General features: G+C 36.7%; 7 protein-coding genes across 7 annotated transcripts; 4 read left to right on the top strand and 3 right to left on the bottom strand.

Annotated features, from left to right (window-relative positions):
- The first annotated feature begins 79 nt into the window (after positions 1–79).
- On the top strand, positions 80–1,248 carry EV154DRAFT_497180 (uncharacterized protein). Its single transcript, XM_051600236.1, has 2 exons — positions 80–332; positions 387–1,248. Exons 1-2 carry the CDS (start codon positions 224–226, stop codon positions 1,070–1,072), a joined length of 795 nt encoding a protein of 264 aa, XP_051461253.1. The 5' UTR covers positions 80–223; the 3' UTR covers positions 1,073–1,248.
- Positions 1,249–1,435: 187 nt separating this feature from the next.
- Positions 1,436–3,349, top strand: EV154DRAFT_437513 (AAAP amino acid permease). The gene is made up of 8 exons (XM_051596856.1): positions 1,436–1,524; positions 1,601–1,701; positions 1,786–1,851; positions 1,911–1,959; positions 2,037–2,171; positions 2,237–2,263; positions 2,324–2,635; positions 2,701–3,349. Exons 1-8 carry the CDS (start codon positions 1,512–1,514, stop codon positions 3,321–3,323), a joined length of 1,326 nt encoding a protein of 441 aa, XP_051461252.1. The 5' UTR covers positions 1,436–1,511; the 3' UTR covers positions 3,324–3,349.
- Positions 3,350–6,776: 3,427 nt separating this feature from the next.
- On the top strand, positions 6,777–7,189 carry EV154DRAFT_497169 (uncharacterized protein). Its single transcript, XM_051600235.1, has 2 exons — positions 6,777–6,908; positions 6,970–7,189. Exons 1-2 carry the CDS (start codon positions 6,841–6,843, stop codon positions 7,124–7,126), a joined length of 225 nt encoding a protein of 74 aa, XP_051461251.1. The 5' UTR covers positions 6,777–6,840; the 3' UTR covers positions 7,127–7,189.
- Positions 7,190–7,306: 117 nt separating this feature from the next.
- EV154DRAFT_477939 (uncharacterized protein) lies at positions 7,307–8,077 on the bottom strand (the record flags this gene model as incomplete). The annotated part of the gene is made up of 4 exons (XM_051598145.1): positions 7,307–7,493; positions 7,578–7,746; positions 7,806–7,900; positions 7,941–8,077. 4 exons carry the CDS (start codon positions 8,075–8,077, stop codon positions 7,307–7,309), a joined length of 588 nt encoding a protein of 195 aa, XP_051461250.1.
- An 85-nt stretch (positions 8,078–8,162) lies between these two features.
- Positions 8,163–9,067, bottom strand: EV154DRAFT_497168 (uncharacterized protein; the record flags this gene model as incomplete). The annotated part of the gene is made up of 4 exons (XM_051600234.1): positions 8,614–9,067; positions 8,364–8,555; positions 8,284–8,311; positions 8,163–8,256 (listed from the first exon to the last, which is right to left on the bottom strand). Coding segments are annotated over exons 1-4 (702 nt in total), but the record flags the coding sequence as incomplete, so codon positions are not given.
- A 2,188-nt stretch (positions 9,068–11,255) lies between these two features.
- Positions 11,256–14,111, bottom strand: EV154DRAFT_497165 (endo-b-N-acetylglucosaminidase). The gene is made up of 7 exons (XM_051600233.1): positions 13,816–14,111; positions 13,541–13,749; positions 13,375–13,480; positions 13,022–13,319; positions 12,763–12,953; positions 12,563–12,695; positions 11,256–12,507 (listed from the first exon to the last, which is right to left on the bottom strand). The coding sequence occupies exons 1-7, from the start codon at positions 14,091–14,093 to the stop codon at positions 11,473–11,475; spliced, it is 2,250 nt and encodes a 749-aa protein (XP_051461248.1). The 5' UTR covers positions 14,094–14,111; the 3' UTR covers positions 11,256–11,472.
- A 1,058-nt stretch (positions 14,112–15,169) lies between these two features.
- On the top strand, positions 15,170–15,784 carry EV154DRAFT_497163 (60S ribosomal protein L15; the record flags this gene model as incomplete). Its single annotated transcript, XM_051600232.1, has 1 exon — positions 15,170–15,784. The coding sequence occupies one exon, from the start codon at positions 15,170–15,172 to the stop codon at positions 15,782–15,784; it is 615 nt and encodes a 204-aa protein (XP_051461247.1).
- Positions 15,785–15,837: the final 53 nt, after the last annotated feature.

Here is a 15,837-nt window from a genome sequence, read left to right as displayed (position 1 = left end):
AAGAAAAAAGTAAAATAAAAAAAAAAAAAATTACGTCGGTGTTAGATCACCCCCAAAAGGGTGTTATTCCGAAGGATCGCTATACTCCGCATGTTTTTGATTGTCCTTCTTTTTTTTTCCAGTTGTATATAAATACAGGGCGATCAACAACAAATTTCTCTTCTTTTTTTTTTTCTCTTCATTATTTCTCTCACCCTTTAATACATATACACACATAAAAAAAATGAAGTTCACTCTTGTCGGATTAGCTGCTCTCGCTGTTGGTGTTCAAACCGCCATTGCTGCCTCTTGTAACTGTCCCGTTGGAGATACCAACTGTTTAAACAAGTGTGGTAAGTAAATAAAGTGTATGGGGCTTAGAATTGCTTTTAACTTTCTTTCTATAGTTACCGATACTAACGGTTGTATTGACGCCTGTAATGGTGCCATTGATTGTTACCAAGCTTGTTTAAACCACTGGCCTGGTGTTGAAGGTTCTACCACTGCTGGTGGTGCTACCACAACTCAATCCGCCACCGGAGAATCCACTCGTGCCACCAACTCTGCCAGCAGCGATCGTACTGGATCTTCTTCTTCTAGCCGTGGAAGCGCTTCTTCCGAAGCCTCTTCTAACACTCGTGTTGTTGCCGCTACTACTACTACTGGTAGCGCTGCTTCTGCTACTGCTACTGCTTCTTCTACCAGAGATATTAGCCGTTCTGTCTCCATGGTTGCCGCATCCATTGCTTCTGAAATCTCTGTTACTTCTGCAGCTGTCGCCTCTGGCGCTTCCGGTGTTTCTCAATCTGCAGTTGCCTCTGCCTCTGGTATCGTTTCCGCTGCATCCTCTGGTGCATCTTCTGTTGCTTCTGGTCTTTCCGCTACATCTGCATCAGTTGCTTCTGTCACCTCTTCTGTTCAATCTGTCTTGAGCCAAGCTTCTTCTGCTGCTTCCTCCAAGGTTGCCTCTGCTACTTCTATGGCTTCCGCTGCTGCTTCTGCTACCCCTGATTCTAACTCTGGTGCCAATGTCATGCCTGCTCTCGGTATGACTGTCTTGTCCATTGCTCTTGCTATGTTGGGTTTCCAATAAATTGGTGCAAAATCAACAAAGAAATAGAAAAATGGGCGTATATAAACATCCCCCCCCAATAATCCAAGTAGTCCCCTTTTTTTTATTTTTTCTCTCACACTCTACATAATTATGTAATATAACCTACATCTTATACACATTTATAAATAAACTTTTTACATCTATTTTAAAACAAATATTCATTATTAGCAATCATTGTTTGTATATATATATATATATTTATTCATTCTGCCTATTCTATTGTAAAATAGCTTTTTCATCAAAATTATATTTAACTCATGTGACTTTGTATGACAACTCTCCTTAGCTCGCAAACCCTATTTTTAAAATAATAATAATCAATGTTCTAACTCTTCCTTCCCCCCCTCCTCATCATTTAAAAAAAAAACATGTCTCATTCAAGTTTCATACACGATTATTCGCAGGTGGAAGAAGGTCAATGTCAAGCTCAGGTACGACCTGCACCACCCAGTACTGCATATGCAGAGTTTGAATTCGAGGATTCAGCTCACCATGAACCTTTACTAGCCCACGACAGCGATCAAGACTCCTTGCTGGATGAAACAGACCTGGAGCTAAAACAGCAATATAAGCTACCTTCAGAAGGAGGAACCATCTTCTCGAGCTTCGTAAGTACTTGTTATAAGTTTTTTTTTTTAAAAAAAACAGGTCGATTTTAAAATTTATTAAGCTTTCAAGCTTATTATTATTAGCTCAACATGGCAAACAGCATTATCGGAGCTGGAATCATTGGTTTACCGTTTGCATTTAAAGAAGCTGTAAGTGGTCGAAAGTATAGGTCTTTTAGTACATAGCATTTAAGCGCGTTTTTCTTTAGGGATTCTGGACAGGGATAGCGTTATTAATCGCTTTAACAGTGGTTGTAGGTAAGGAGAGAGAGAGAGAGAGAGACGTCTTGTTTCAATAATTAGGAGGCTCAATTTGGGTAAAATTAATTTATTAGATTGGACTGTAAGGCTGTTAATGCATAATGGAAAGTTGGCAGGAAGGTCTACATATCAGGATTTAATGGAGTTTGCTTTTGGAAGACCAGGCTTAGTAGCCATCTCTATATTTCAATTTGCCTTTGCATTTGGCGGTAATTAATTTTTTTTTATGTGTTACACTACTACTTACGAAACTGACTTGATATATCTTTTATAGGCATGTGTGCATACTGTGTCATCATTGGTAAGTAGATTTTTACTGTAAAAAACAATAAGTGTAGTTGACGTTTTATATTATAATTAGGTGACACGATTCCACACGTTATTCGGTCTCTATTTCCCAAAATCAGCCAAGTACCTGTCATTTGGATATTTGGTGATCGTAGAATGTGTATTTCTTTCTTTACCTTGTTTGTCTCCTATCCTCTATCATTATACCGGGATATATCCAAGTTGGCTAAAACTAGCGCTTTAGCATTGGTGGCTATTATTGTCATCATTGTCAGTGTTGTCATTGAAGGTCCCCAACAATCACGAGAGATAAGAGGATCAGACGATCTCATGTTTAACGTGATCAATGATGAAGTGTTTCAGGCCATTGCGGTTATTAGCTTTGGTAATAGCTCAAACATAGACTGAATGGATAATAAGTATACTGACATGTTATTTTTTTATTATCAGCGTTTGTTTGTCATCACAATAGCTTCTTGATTTTTGGTTCCTTAAAACAACCGTCCCTGAATCGATTTGCCACTGTCACACATTGGAGCATGGGGATTGCTTTTTTTACCTGTTTTGCACTGGCTGTATCTGGCTATCTTGTATTTACCGATAAGACTGTTGGCAACATTTTGAACAACTTTCCCTCTGACAATATTTTGATTAATGTAGCAAGGCTGGCGTTTGGCTTAAATATGTTTACAACTATTCCCTTGGAGGCTTTTGTATGTAGAGAGGTGATTGAAACGTTTTATTGGCCCGGAGCAAAATTTGACAAGATGCGACATTTCTCCATCACAACTATATTGGTTTTGATTACACTCACAATTTCTTTACTGACATGCAATTTGGGGATTGTTCTGGAACTGACGGGAGGGTTTTCTGCCACTGTTCTGGCCTTTGTGCTCCCTCCCATGTGTTTCTTAAAGCTGGCAACAGGATCCATCTGGGAGCGCGGTAAAATACCTCATTGGCTTTGTATGATTTTTGGCATTATTATTATGGTCTTGAGTACTTTTTATAGTCTACAAAAAGTCTTTCTTTCTAGCTCGGATACTGACCCGAGCACCGAAACCTGTAATTAGAAATAAAAAATCATTGTATGAACACTACATCTAATATACGCAACCTCTTAATTTTACTGGACTTCTTTTAATCCTTTTTTTAGTCAAGTATCTATTCTTGGCAAAAGAAAGAGATGTTTGCATGAATTAATTATGTGAGAGTCTAGGCAATAAAAGACCCTTTCTGATTGATTTTAAAGTTTCATCATGTATCAAGACTCCCCAAGCGCAAATCGAGTATAATGTACTCCTGCTTTATCCCGGGTTTTTAAGGTGAGAAACTAGAATGCATTATATTAATTGCATTACTTGTACACAACCGTTTCTCTTTTATTGTTCATCCACTACAAAGAATTAAGTATGATACTAATGGTAGAAACTCCCATTTCATGAATAAATTACATATATACGAGGAATATATATATATATATATATAAAAACCTGGGTTGATCGCTACTCAATGTAATGGTTTGCACTGCTACGATCATCGTCTAAAAATGTAAAATAAGACTCCTCTCTCGTGTTTTAAACGGCATATTTGTTCATGATGACAGATTTTTTTTTTAGTGGGTAATTATATTTAGAATTGTCATACATCATACGATTTTGATTGTCAAGACAATTAATGTGTCGCTGTTATGGTCACTGGGCTCTTTTTATGCAATGCTATGCCTCTTTATACCTTACATTGGACCCAGCTCAAGAAATTTGATTTCTTTGAGACATAAACAATCTGCTAAATATAAAACAGGTTTTTTTTTTATATGTATGACCAAGTCAGTTGTGTGACACGAGTTTTTTTTTTTTGCTGATGCGCTGCATACTGCAATCGTATAGGTATGTGGTCTTGTAATTATTAAACTTTAAATTTGCATCATTATTAACATAATCCTCTACGGAAAATTAAATATAATCAAGTCTCTCTTCTTGATGCAGTCTGTAAAGTCTCTGTTTCGCATAAATGGCAAGAAGGTGAGATTTATGATTCAGATAAATATAATTATGATGTAATATTATATTTAAAAGTAAGTACATTGGAGGATGCAGGGATAATTCAATTTGGATTTGCATACAGCTTATGTCCCTCTCTCTATTTCAGAAAAAAAAAACGAAAAGCCACTAGCCATTGTAAATAAACAAACCAAACGCTGTCCATTAGATACGGAGATCTAATTGTGTCACACTGATGACATTTTGTTTATGAAGACAAAATGAAAAGACCGTGCCATTAGAGGCCATGTACGTCAAACTATGCATCCGCAATTTTTGGAAAAAAATAATGTATGTAACATAAAGTGAGTTGCGATTTAATGAATTTTCCAAGTCGATGGCTATAGATAAGGAAAGATATCTGATGGAAGTGATTATCGGATGATTACTATCAGTTTTTTTCGCCATTATTAGGAAACGGCAATACAATAGACTCAAAACTGACAGAAAGATTATATGCATTTATCATGTCCTTACTAGAGAGCAAGTTATGAATTTATCAGTACGTGTAGTATATCGACGACTACGGCTTTGCTTTTTTGAGGTGATATAAATCGGAAAAATTAAAACTATGACCCATAACCATCCTTATTTATCATTATGGTTTTAAGTTATGACGAAATCTTGTTTAGAAGCTAATAACTCAGGAGGGCACAAAGTGCTTTCAGTGGGACGGAAAGGAGCACTAAAAATTTAAACCAAACCTTTTACAATTGTAATGTCTTACTCTTGGTTCCATTACACAGGATGAGTATTTAAAGTTTGGATACGTTTTAATGTTTCCACCGTTATAGGACTTACAGGAAAATATACACACATTCACTTTCATTGCTATAATAATCATACTAATTTAATATTAACACAATAAATAATAAATATAAAACAATCGTTATACCATCACTTTATGTAGATAGAGCCATTTAATCATCGAATAAGTGCTAATGAAGCTATTCTTACTTGGGTCTTGTTGTGTTTAAATGACGAAGATCCGTTTGTAATCTGTAAAAAAGAAAGTAAACAAACTACCTCATTCAATGGAAAAGGAAAGGGCAAGGAAAACAAAAGTTCATCACGCCACTTTTTAGACTTATTGATAAACAAAAACAAACAAGGACATGTGGTAATGATATCACAGTAAATTACGGCCTATGAGCGAAGTTGTTCCGAACGGATAACTTGTTGTTGCTTAATTACTCTGACGTTGTATGTTAGACTTCTGAACAACCGCAAATTAGGACAGATGCGTAAGATCGACCTATAATTCTAAAAACGTTAGTAGGCGGATTATGACAGCTGTTTCAAAACGCATAGTCTAGTCATACTCCAATACTCATATTATTAAACTGTCATTAACTCCACATGGTATGAGTGTTATAATATGATCTACCTGTCGATCAAGAATCGATGGACTGATTTTATATGAGTTTTTATATGCTAAATTGTGCAATTTCAGTACTGTCGCCACTCTTATAACAATCAACCGATCATTACAAATGCGTTGTGTATTGTAAACGAGAGAAGTGTCGCAAGCCAAAATAAAATAACAATGATTAGATAGATGTGTATTCTTTTATCGAGAATAAAAAATAAACTAAAGAACCCTGCTGCTAGATATCCAGATATCAAAATATCAACCAATACACATTTTCGTAATGTCTCTAGCCCTTACCTGGTTCAAGTGCTTGACTTTGGGATGTAGAATTCCATTAAATGTTTTGGTAGTTAAGAGCTTTTTTATTTATCTTTCTACCTTCGTAAGAAAAAGTAGCCTCTATCGAAGCAAGTTTGGTCTTTGACAGACTTCGAGGTCTTTTAATTGGCTTGGATGGGGAGTGAGCCTCGTTAAAACTCAAATATTCCCTACAGGAGGAGGGTAGGTTAGCTGTAAGGTTGATCCATTTAGAAGCCAAGAAAACATAATCATCGTTTGACTGATGAGGCTTTAAAGGTTATGGAGTACGGAAATGTTTTTTTTTTTTTTTTTTTTTTTTTACAAATTCCTTAAACTTGAAACACCAAAAATTCGTGCTGTGTTTCTGTTTTACATGGACAAAAAAATACAAGATTGAAAAACGTTTTAATGGTTTATGAGAAAAAAACTATGGGTAGTTATAAGAAGAATTAAATAGTTCTAGCGGAAGATATGCAGCGCATTATTGGACCATGATCTAATATAACCTGGTGATAATAAATAATAACTATGTCTTTAAATTTAGTCCTTCCATACAGGGTACATGATTATCAGTTAGAGAGATCAACAAATACCAAAACATCAAATGACAACAGCAAAGTTCATGCTTAAGATTCTAGTTACATCCTAATAGATTGTAGTACTTTATACAGAATCAAGAGTTTTTACGTCGAGTACATCTGAAGGATTTCCATAGAAATCCCTGTAATGTAAATTAAACAGTGGTACAATGCACTTGGTGACAATGGGCCAATCATTTTTCAGAAACGATTTTAAAAAACGGACAGAATTGGCCAGCCGCATTCTCAACAGTTTTCTTCTTTTTTTTTTATTATTCTTTTTGTCCATCGTCTTCCAATGGTCGTTCCTGTCATTCAATCTTACCCTCATTACAAGTATATTACGCCCGGAAAACTAGTTAGAGTGTAAGTTACAGCTCGCCGCACTTGTACGTTTAACACTAACTGAGTGTAAAACGCGTTTTAGAGCTCCTACTTTAGCTGTGTGGGGATTTGCCACTGCTGCTGCTTTAGCATTGTTGGGATCCGATATTCCTATTGTCAGAGCGGATGTCTTGGGAAGAATACCTTTGGCCGGTAAATATTTCCCTGTTCAAAGTGGAAAGGAAGAAGAGGAAGATTAAACACTCTTATCTTAATAAAAAAAAAAGCACGCGACTTTTTTTGTCAATGCCACACACTTAAAATCATAGACATTGTGTTTTCGCTGTAATTTTGAGAGTAAAAAGTAGCTACTACCTGATAATCAATATTTTAAGCTTAATTATGGATGGCAACTTTTTTTTTTTGGGTGAAAATGCTTCTTAGACATTTTCATCTTTTGTTTTTTGGGTTATCTCTTGTTTTTGAGTAATTTTTTTTACATCGCTTCTATACGCGGATTTTCGGTGATTGATATCTACTTTCTCACTGTCTATCAGGTCTACATATTCTGTTGTAATTTCAATGTGTCCATCTGCTATGGTTTTCAAATATTTGAATTTCTTTATTCTGTCTTGGAAAAGTTGTACCCAGTAGCATTTTGTTGGGAAAACTTGGTTTATATGATCCCGATAATGATCATTTTCATTTTACTTGGGTAAAGGACAATCAGGCTTCAAATTTAGGCTCAAGTAATGTCCACCCAGCAACACAAATGAAGTTGCCTTGTTTTTGTTTTGTGGACAGTCTGGAATAAAAGACCTACAACCTTTTGCCGAAAAGAAATGAACTAGACGTTCGTACAAATCAGAAATAATCATTCCTATTCGAAATAATTAGGGTTTCTTGTTTAATAAAGAATCTCAATGGTACGATATATACCTGATTGAGACATTTTCATCCAGTTGTCTTCAAGGCAAGGACCATCAATGTCCAAAGTTACTCTTTTCACAAACATCATGCACTCTTCGTCGTTACTAGCGAAGGTATACTTCAAAAAAAAAAAAGGCTTTTTACTTTTCAAGATGCATCAGAAGCTCTCTTCTGATGTCATAGCAGTCGTCTTCATTTCTACCTAAAGCGATTGCTATGACACGAAACCCACAGTTTCCATCCTTTCCAACGTCAATAACATTAACAATGTGCTCTATCATAGAACTAGGAATACCATCTTTAATGGACTTATTGGAGATAGGTTCGTAAATTCCACGGGTTGTTTTTTGTTTCTTTTTTCTGTACTAACAAGACGGCCTTTGCAGCTCTCATAGCTATCGTTGTTCTGACCTTTTTAAGGGTTTCTTGCTTTTTTATTGCACGGATGTCTTCCTTAATTCTCAACTCGGTAGTCTCGCCCTAAGACAGTATTCTCCCAGTCTTTGAGGTTTTCTCTAAAAATGATTGTGAATAATTGTCTTGTATCATTGTACATATTTAACTTACGCGAGTTTGGAAATCCACATTTTTTGGCCATTGGTTGCAGTAATTTCATTTCTGAAATATTGTTGATAGACTCAGTTAATTTGATTATTGAGTCTAGTTTTTCTTTCTTTATATAAACGAATGGGATTGCTTCAAATGCTTTATCCAAATTGTATAAAGCAGTATACCAGTCTGTGCCTGCTTTATACTGATCTATCGTGAAACAAAAGTCAGTTATCTTGTATTTATAACCAAGTCAAGTAGTTAAGACACATTCCAATAGAAATTGTTGATTCGAGTTGATCTGACTCTTCAGCTTTGGAAACTGGCTCAGTGTCCTGAATAAACCAACGACGATCAATCCACTTCAGCTGGATTGCAATATCCTTACGCACCACCATACATTGCATGTCGTCATTGCCAATTAGAGATTCATATTCTGCATGGAACATCTTGTGTCGACATGGGATTTTCATCGTTGCTTGAAATATATGTGTACAGGCACTGTATTTCTTTTCACTGGCTTCCTTGTTGAACAGCTCAACTTGTTCTCGTATTCTCTCAATGCAGTACTGACTAACAACATAAATTATATGCCTGTACATATCATTGTTCATTAAGAAAGGGTCGCATCTAGTCTTCGGGTATGCCCTTGTCATCACCGATTTTATTTCTTGACCCACAGGGACCTGGTCAAGGTTTTCAAACGTTGCCTGCAAGCTGCATCCCCCCATTTGCTTTTTGTTCCATTTCAAAGCTGCATGAGCACCTTCGACTGGACTTGTCGTGTAGTTGCCCATATGCGAAAATTCGTCTGTGTACGCACGAATCCAGAATCTACCTTCCTTGTCTATTTCTTCGACAAAAGATAAAACTTTTTGGCCCAAGCCCACCTTTTCGATTGTCCTCTTGATTGTAGTAACGTTGCTAACGCTTTCCTCCACGGTCTTACTCTGGTGAAGTCTCCAAAAGAATTTTTCAAAATCCTCGTAATCTTCAGAGGTAGCAAATAGCTTTCTGGCTGCTGTTTTAAGATTTTGAACAATTGAATGCCACACGCAAATCATTTTGTTGATATTGGGAAAAACCAAGTCAAGAGCTCCTCTGACACTGGCTGCTCTATCTGTTATCACAACTTCTGGTAAAATGCCTGCTTTATCATAAACCTTTTGATTATAATAATTTGATATAGTGAATGGATACACAATAATAATTATGATGAATATACAATTTTATATTTAGATGAAAAAATAAAAAATAGCGTAAAATATAAATTATTAAGAGTCCAATGATAAAATGATGTGATGTGAATATTTGATGTTAGATCCTTCTTGTATGTGTAATAAAAAATAGTAACATTACCTGGTTGTTCAAGGTTTCAAAAAACCACTTGTTTCTTTGGCTTCATCTGCAACTAGTGTTCGAACTTTTCGAGCTTGCACCGATCTTGCGCCAGTTCGAACGAAGCTCGAACCGAGTTTTTGTACTCGAGCTTGCGCCACTTTTTTTTGGGTTCGAGCGAGCTTCGAGCGAGCATCGATCGAAGCTCGCTCGGCTAAAATGTCGATAGTAGTCACTTTAAAGTTAAGGTCCTTGAAAGACTAGTGAAAGCATTTCTCCTTGATTTTACTCTTTTCTTCCCTTTATTATTTTTTTCTCTAATAATTCCAAATAAAATGCTTTAAACTTTTAATTAATTGTACAACCAACAAACACATTTAGCATAGGATATGATACAGTATTGCACACTAAACCCAACTAAGCCAATTTTTTACAGCAACAATAGTAACATGACGTAGCAGAATTAATTTAAACTTTCATGTTCAAAAATCCAAATGTATTATAAATATGGATGCAGTAATAGTTTGATTTAATTATCCGAATTTGGTGTTAAGGCTGGTGAAAAAAAAACCTTTCTTTTTCTTTTTCCAACTTCTATTTCAATAAATAACAATTTTATTATCATAACTTTCTGTAATTAACATCACTTTGACGTGCACTTTGTGTAATAAAAAGGGCGAGCGAGTTCGAGCTATCGTATTCGCAACCGAGCCGAGCTTAAGAAACTTCGAGCGAGCTCGAGCTGCAAAAAAACGCATCCGAGCGAGCTTCGACTGGAACACGATCGAAGCTCGCTCGAGAGTTTCGATCTTCATTCCGAACACTAAACGCTACACAAACAGTTGTGAGGATTTTTGACTATATAAATATTTGCCTTTACCAGACTGTATATCACTAAACAAAAAGAAAATGCCATTTTAATGTATTATTGATTAAAAATAGCCTTCAGAAAAAAGAAACAGGCTGATGATTTCAATCAAAGTCTAATCTGCGGCATGGCAATGCAACCTGATTCCAAACCAGCTGGAAGAGGATAGCTTATTCAGACGAGTTGCGATTCGCTTTGCATAACAACGATGGGAGTTTTTTGATCAATTAGAAAGAAAAGGGAAAGACTCAGCAAAAAATTCGTCCGTTCTACCAACATTAAATTTGGCAAAAGTTCGATAATGGTTTGGGGATGCTTTTATGCGGGAGGATTGGACCTTTGGTAACAATTCTAGGTGATACATCCAATGTTTATCGAACTTCCTTTTTTTGACTCAAAAAGCTATTGCAGAAATATAATCATGACTATAATCCAAGAATATTTAGTTATTGAAAGTAGTCATCCAACGTATAATTAAATGAACTATTTATAATAACAATACTGTTCTATTCTGTCCATCAGTAGCTAACTCATCGAAAAAACAGCTGTTATCAAGCCTCTCTTTCTTGTTTTCTTTCACAACTTATAAAGACATTAAACTCGGCTGTAATATAAATCTACGAACACAAAATACAATCAAGACACCATTTGTCTTATTGAAAAAAAAAAGGGGGGGTTTAAGTATATTTAGATAACTGTCTTTTAAGTCGAGTTCCTGAACTTAGGTAACTTATCTAAGTCCATAAAGAAAAAGCGGTTTTATTATGTAGCTTTTATCATTTATAGTGTACAGATATGAGGATAATTTTGAGAAGCTGTAACGCAGATTTTTTTTTTTTTTTTTACTTCTGACAATCATGTTTGATGAAGATATAGTTCATCCTCGAAATTAAAGAATAAAAAAAAAAGAAAAGGATATCATCATTTAAATGGGATACTAATATTAGCTTTTGATGAAATAAGACCCTCTCTATTTACAGCTTCCACAATAATCTGAGGTGCTCGAGATAAAACATATTCGAGTCCAGAAATACGGTACTGACAGCAAAAAGAAGTTCCCAAAAATGAAATATCACAATTCTCGAATTGATATGAGATTATGTAAAACTCTGTCTCTTTCCAATCGTGCGTATCCTTTGTTACATCTTTCCAATTTAGGGACCCATAATATACATACACCTCTTCTGGTAAAATTTCGCTCATGTCTTCTTGCACTGGTATTTTTGCCACCGCTTCTTGATCTGTCCATGTTAAATCAATCAATTTTGTTTCATTCATCTGTGTCAATGAATCCACCGTAGTACCAGGAATAATGCTCAGGTATCCCAAAGACGCAATTACATGCGGTGTTAAGCCAACTAGACTTGCTGCATTCACTGTAACACTCACCCCAATCTTATTTATAAAAATCGCATTGCCCACTGGTGCAGCAGGAATATGGATCGTTTTTGTTATCCACTCATTTTCTCCTGTCGCCTGTTCAGTAGCTGGCAATAAAAAACATCTGCTTTCAGAAGCATCATCGGCCGTAGTAATAGTAGCACGGAACCCATCTTCTTGGTCCAATGAGCTCTCGGGTTGCCACGAAGAAAAAAAATCGGTAGAGGTAGCATGGGCTGATGTCTTGAGCAAAAAATCGCAAGACATGGTGAGCTTGACGTCTTCGGTTAATAGTGTGCGGTAAATATACTTTAAAGTACAGCCTTTACTAGCATCAACTGAAAGCTTATAAAGTGGTACGGTGACATCGAACTCTGTATCTCTGGATTCTCGATGACTTGTACGTTGACCTCGGATAATAAGTGATGTACCTCCTGTAAAAGCGCCATAATTAGACTCTAATGAGCTACTAAACTTTGTGTTTTTATCAATTGGATATATGTGAGGATCACGGTAGTCTAAGTTGGGAAGTACAGCTTGATGTGATAGGTGTGACCAAGGTTGTGATATTAATCTCTGCGCTTATAGTTAGTACATTATAATCTTATATATCCACTGTGAATTGAATTACCTTCCCCCTATAATAAAAACGATTGCCAAATCCTCTATCAAATGATGTGACAAACCAATCTAATCCCGGCACAGAATGAGCTGTTACTGTATCCGAAATACCCTTTCTATGGCCGTGTAGCATTTCATCCTCACTTGAAAAAAATAAGTTAATGTGGATAATCATAAGAGCAGATCTAGTAAACTTGAACCCTTTCATACCTGTCATCAATTTCAATTTCAGTTTTTTTATCAGTCATTTTTGGCGAAGGAGGTGGATAATCTGAGTAATCACCACCACACCAAAATAAGTGATCCATTTTTTCAAAATCTGCTTTTCCAAAATGTTCATAGGTCCATGCCATACCAAACAAAGCTGACGAAGCCTGCGCACCACTAGCTACCTTTACACCCTATTGACGATAACAGTTTTAGGGATGAAAGTATGACTCTTTTTTTTTTTTCTGTTTTTGACAATTACTTTATAAGACTGGAATCCACCGCCACCAAATGTCCCGCGACCCCAAACATCCGTGCCAAAATAAAGATCGATGCCTGCCCTTCCTTGTTTCTCCACCATTTGTCTAGCACTTTCGGGATACTCCTTTTTCCACCAGTAATTGATGAATATACCGTCTGTGTTCTGAAAAAATAATTCGTTTTTGACGGTCAGGTTGTTTTGCCAATCGATATCTCCATCCTGTGTCATACTGTCGTACCAAATTACTTGAGACCCAGGAATTTCTTGATGCATCTTTTCTGTAAGATAGTGAAGAAACCTAAACATTGTTGTTTAGTCATACTTTTTTCCAAAATTTAGCCGGTTTATTTTACTTTGCTAATTCTTCGGCTTTTGTTCTAGGATTGGTTGGGAAAGGGAAAAACTCACATTCGATGTTAAACAACCAACCATCAAATCCATAATGCTTGGCAATAGCCACTAAATGATAGTAAGAGGGTTGAATAGGTGAATTTCTGTGTTACTGGTTAGTTTCTTTACCTAGTTTATCGGCATAAAATGGACTCCATAGTCTCATTGGGTCACCGTCGTCGCTTCCCTTAACTAAAGGTGGGCCTTGTAATAAAGCCTCCATCTCGTGCATTTGGTTACTTCCTTCCACTAAAAACGTGCCTAAGCACTTCACACCATTTCGATGACAAGCATTAGTCCAATTGACAGGTGGAATGGAGACTCGTTTATGCGAAAAACTACCAAAATATTTTTAGATAAGCGTGTACCCTGTTCCTCTTTTCTTTTTTGGTTAAAAGACATACTAAACAAAAATATCGGTCAAGTGCCAATACTGAATATGGTAGATATCAGAATAAGCATTGCCTTGAATGGACTTATCCTCATTGTACCCACCCGCCATGTCGTGGGTTAGTAGTAGACGGGGCTTAAGGGGGTCTTTGGCGCGTGGCTGAAGAGGTACGTTGGGTATATTGTACTCAGTTGCTTCGGGCGTCCAGTCGCGAAGTTCGTTTATGGACTCGAGTGCAAACGAGACAGGCAAAAGTTTGTCTTGATCTTGAAGTAGTTGAGACGACGGCATACAAGAAGAACTTTATGAAAGAGGTAAAAAGAAAAAGAAAATACGCGTGATCATCTTAATTACATAAATAACCGCCTGTGCAATTAACGAAACTTTAATTCTGCTGAATACACCTCTTATAAAAAAATGATCTTAGGAAGAATCTGTACTCTTAAGTATCCAGTCCAAAACAAATATATATTCGAGCTGTGGATATGGTCCCTAATATACAGACAGTGTATGAGTTGAACGGTGCTATTGAGTTTGGAAAATCCCAAACATTATAAAACGTAACTATTTTTTATTGTTGTGGTGATGAAACATCCCCGAGGCTTCTGATCAATACTGTACAACTTGTTGTTAGGTGTTTCATTATTATTTGTATAGAACTCTAGTTACAGTGATGGTTATGCTTATTTCAAAGGGCTATACTTGTGGAATAAATGGTTGAAGCATTAGTATCAAGGTTAGAAATGACTAAAACATTCACTACAAAGACAAACCAAAATTAAAACCACAATCAGTTTACGTCTCACCAGAATTTTTACTTAAGAGACCGTTGAATCCTGGTTAGAATTAGCCGAAAACACGCAAAGATAGGTTTAAAAAACCTCACCCTCAAATTCCTCTGGTTGTTTTTGCTCATACTGGTAAAAATAGCTTATAAGTATTGAATAGTAATGTGTTTACACTGACAGCCCTTTTCTGAAAATGCATTAAAAATTTGTGCGGAATCTGAAGTTTAAAGTCACAAAATGTGGTAGTGCGAAGTGCGGGGCAAAGGGGGACAATACGGAATACAGCTAAAGCAAACCAGTGGTCGACCTCTTTTTCCAGACAAAGGTATAGATCATCAAGTTAGATAATCAACAGTTATAGCACAGACGAAATCGAAAAATAGAATACGAATGGATGGATGGATTTGGATAAAAAATGGATGGATGAATGGATACAATGATTGAAATCAACGCACTCTAAAAATTTCAAGATCAGCAAAAAAGAATGTCGAATGTGTTATAACTGTTTTTTGTTTGATTACGAGAAATTTTAAATGAAGATCACCAGTCGATTAATCACAATATAATAGTCTATCAGCTATGGGTGCCTATAAGTATCTCGAGGAGCTTGCCAGAAAGAAGCAATCTGATGTTTCACGTTTCTTGCTCCGTGTCCGTTGTTGGGAGTTCAGACAATTGAGTGTCATTCACCGTGCCTCTCGTCCTTCTCGTCCTGACAAGGCCCGTCGTTTAGGTTACAAGGCCAAGCAAGGTTTTGTCATCTACCGTATCCGTGTCCGTCGTGGTGGTCGTAAGAGACCTGTCCATAAGGGTGCTACCTTCGGTAAGCCCGTCAATGAGGGTGTTAACCAATTGAAGTATCAACGTTCTCTCCGTTCCACTGCTGAGGAACGTATTGGTCGCAAGTGTGCTAACCTCCGTGTCTTGAACTCTTACTGGGTTAACCAAGATGCTACTTACAAGTACTTTGAAGTCATCCTCGTCGATCCCTCTCACAAGGCCATCCGTCGTGATGCTCACATTAACTGGATCGCTAACCCTGTCCACAAGCGTCGTGAAGCTCGTGGTCTTACTGCCATTGGTCGTAAGTCTCGTGGTCACGGTAAGGGTCATCGTTTCAACAACACCAAGGGTTCTGGTCGTCGTGCCACCTGGAAGCGTCGCAACACCCTCTCTCTCCGTCGTTACCGTTAAGTATCTGGCTGAAGAGATCAACATCTATTTCAGAAACCTTAAAAAGTATTGTT

Source organism: Mucor mucedo (assembly GCF_025094135.1).
Source record: "Mucor mucedo strain NRRL 3635 chromosome Unknown EV154scaffold_14, whole genome shotgun sequence".
Lineage (NCBI taxonomy): Eukaryota > Fungi > Mucoromycota > Mucoromycetes > Mucorales > Mucoraceae > Mucor > Mucor mucedo.
The sequence above is the reverse complement of the archived record's forward strand: the minus strand, read 5'-3'. Positions and strand labels throughout refer to the sequence as shown.

What these genes read in the sequence shown, in the direction of transcription:
- EV154DRAFT_497169 (XM_051600235.1), top strand. Translation starts at nt 6,841, where the DNA reads ATGGTCGTTCCTGTCATTCAATCTTACCCTCATTACAAGTATATTACG. An exon ending in CCCGGAAAACTAGTTAGAGT is followed by an intron (nt 6,909 to 6,969) that starts GTAAGTTACAGC and finishes AACGCGTTTTAG; the next exon opens with AGCTCCTACTTTAGCTGTGT.
- EV154DRAFT_437513 (XM_051596856.1), top strand. An exon ending in CGTTTGCATTTAAAGAAGCT is followed by an intron (nt 1,852 to 1,910) that starts GTAAGTGGTCGA and finishes GTTTTTCTTTAG; the next exon opens with GGATTCTGGACAGGGATAGC. An exon ending in TGCATACTGTGTCATCATTG is followed by an intron (nt 2,264 to 2,323) that starts GTAAGTAGATTT and finishes TATTATAATTAG; the next exon opens with GTGACACGATTCCACACGTT.
- EV154DRAFT_497165 (XM_051600233.1), bottom strand. Translation starts at nt 14,093, where the DNA reads ATGCCGTCGTCTCAACTACTTCAAGATCAAGACAAACTTTTGCCTGTC. An exon ending in TTGACCGATATTTTTGTTTA is followed by an intron (nt 13,750 to 13,815) that starts GTATGTCTTTTA and finishes ATATTTTGGTAG; the next exon opens with TTTTTCGCATAAACGAGTCT. An exon ending in GTGGATTCCAGTCTTATAAA is followed by an intron (nt 12,954 to 13,021) that starts GTAATTGTCAAA and finishes TATCGTCAATAG; the next exon opens with GGTGTAAAGGTAGCTAGTGG.
- EV154DRAFT_497180 (XM_051600236.1), top strand. Translation starts at nt 224, where the DNA reads ATGAAGTTCACTCTTGTCGGATTAGCTGCTCTCGCTGTTGGTGTTCAA. An exon ending in CAACTGTTTAAACAAGTGTG is followed by an intron (nt 333 to 386) that starts GTAAGTAAATAA and finishes TTCTTTCTATAG; the next exon opens with TTACCGATACTAACGGTTGT.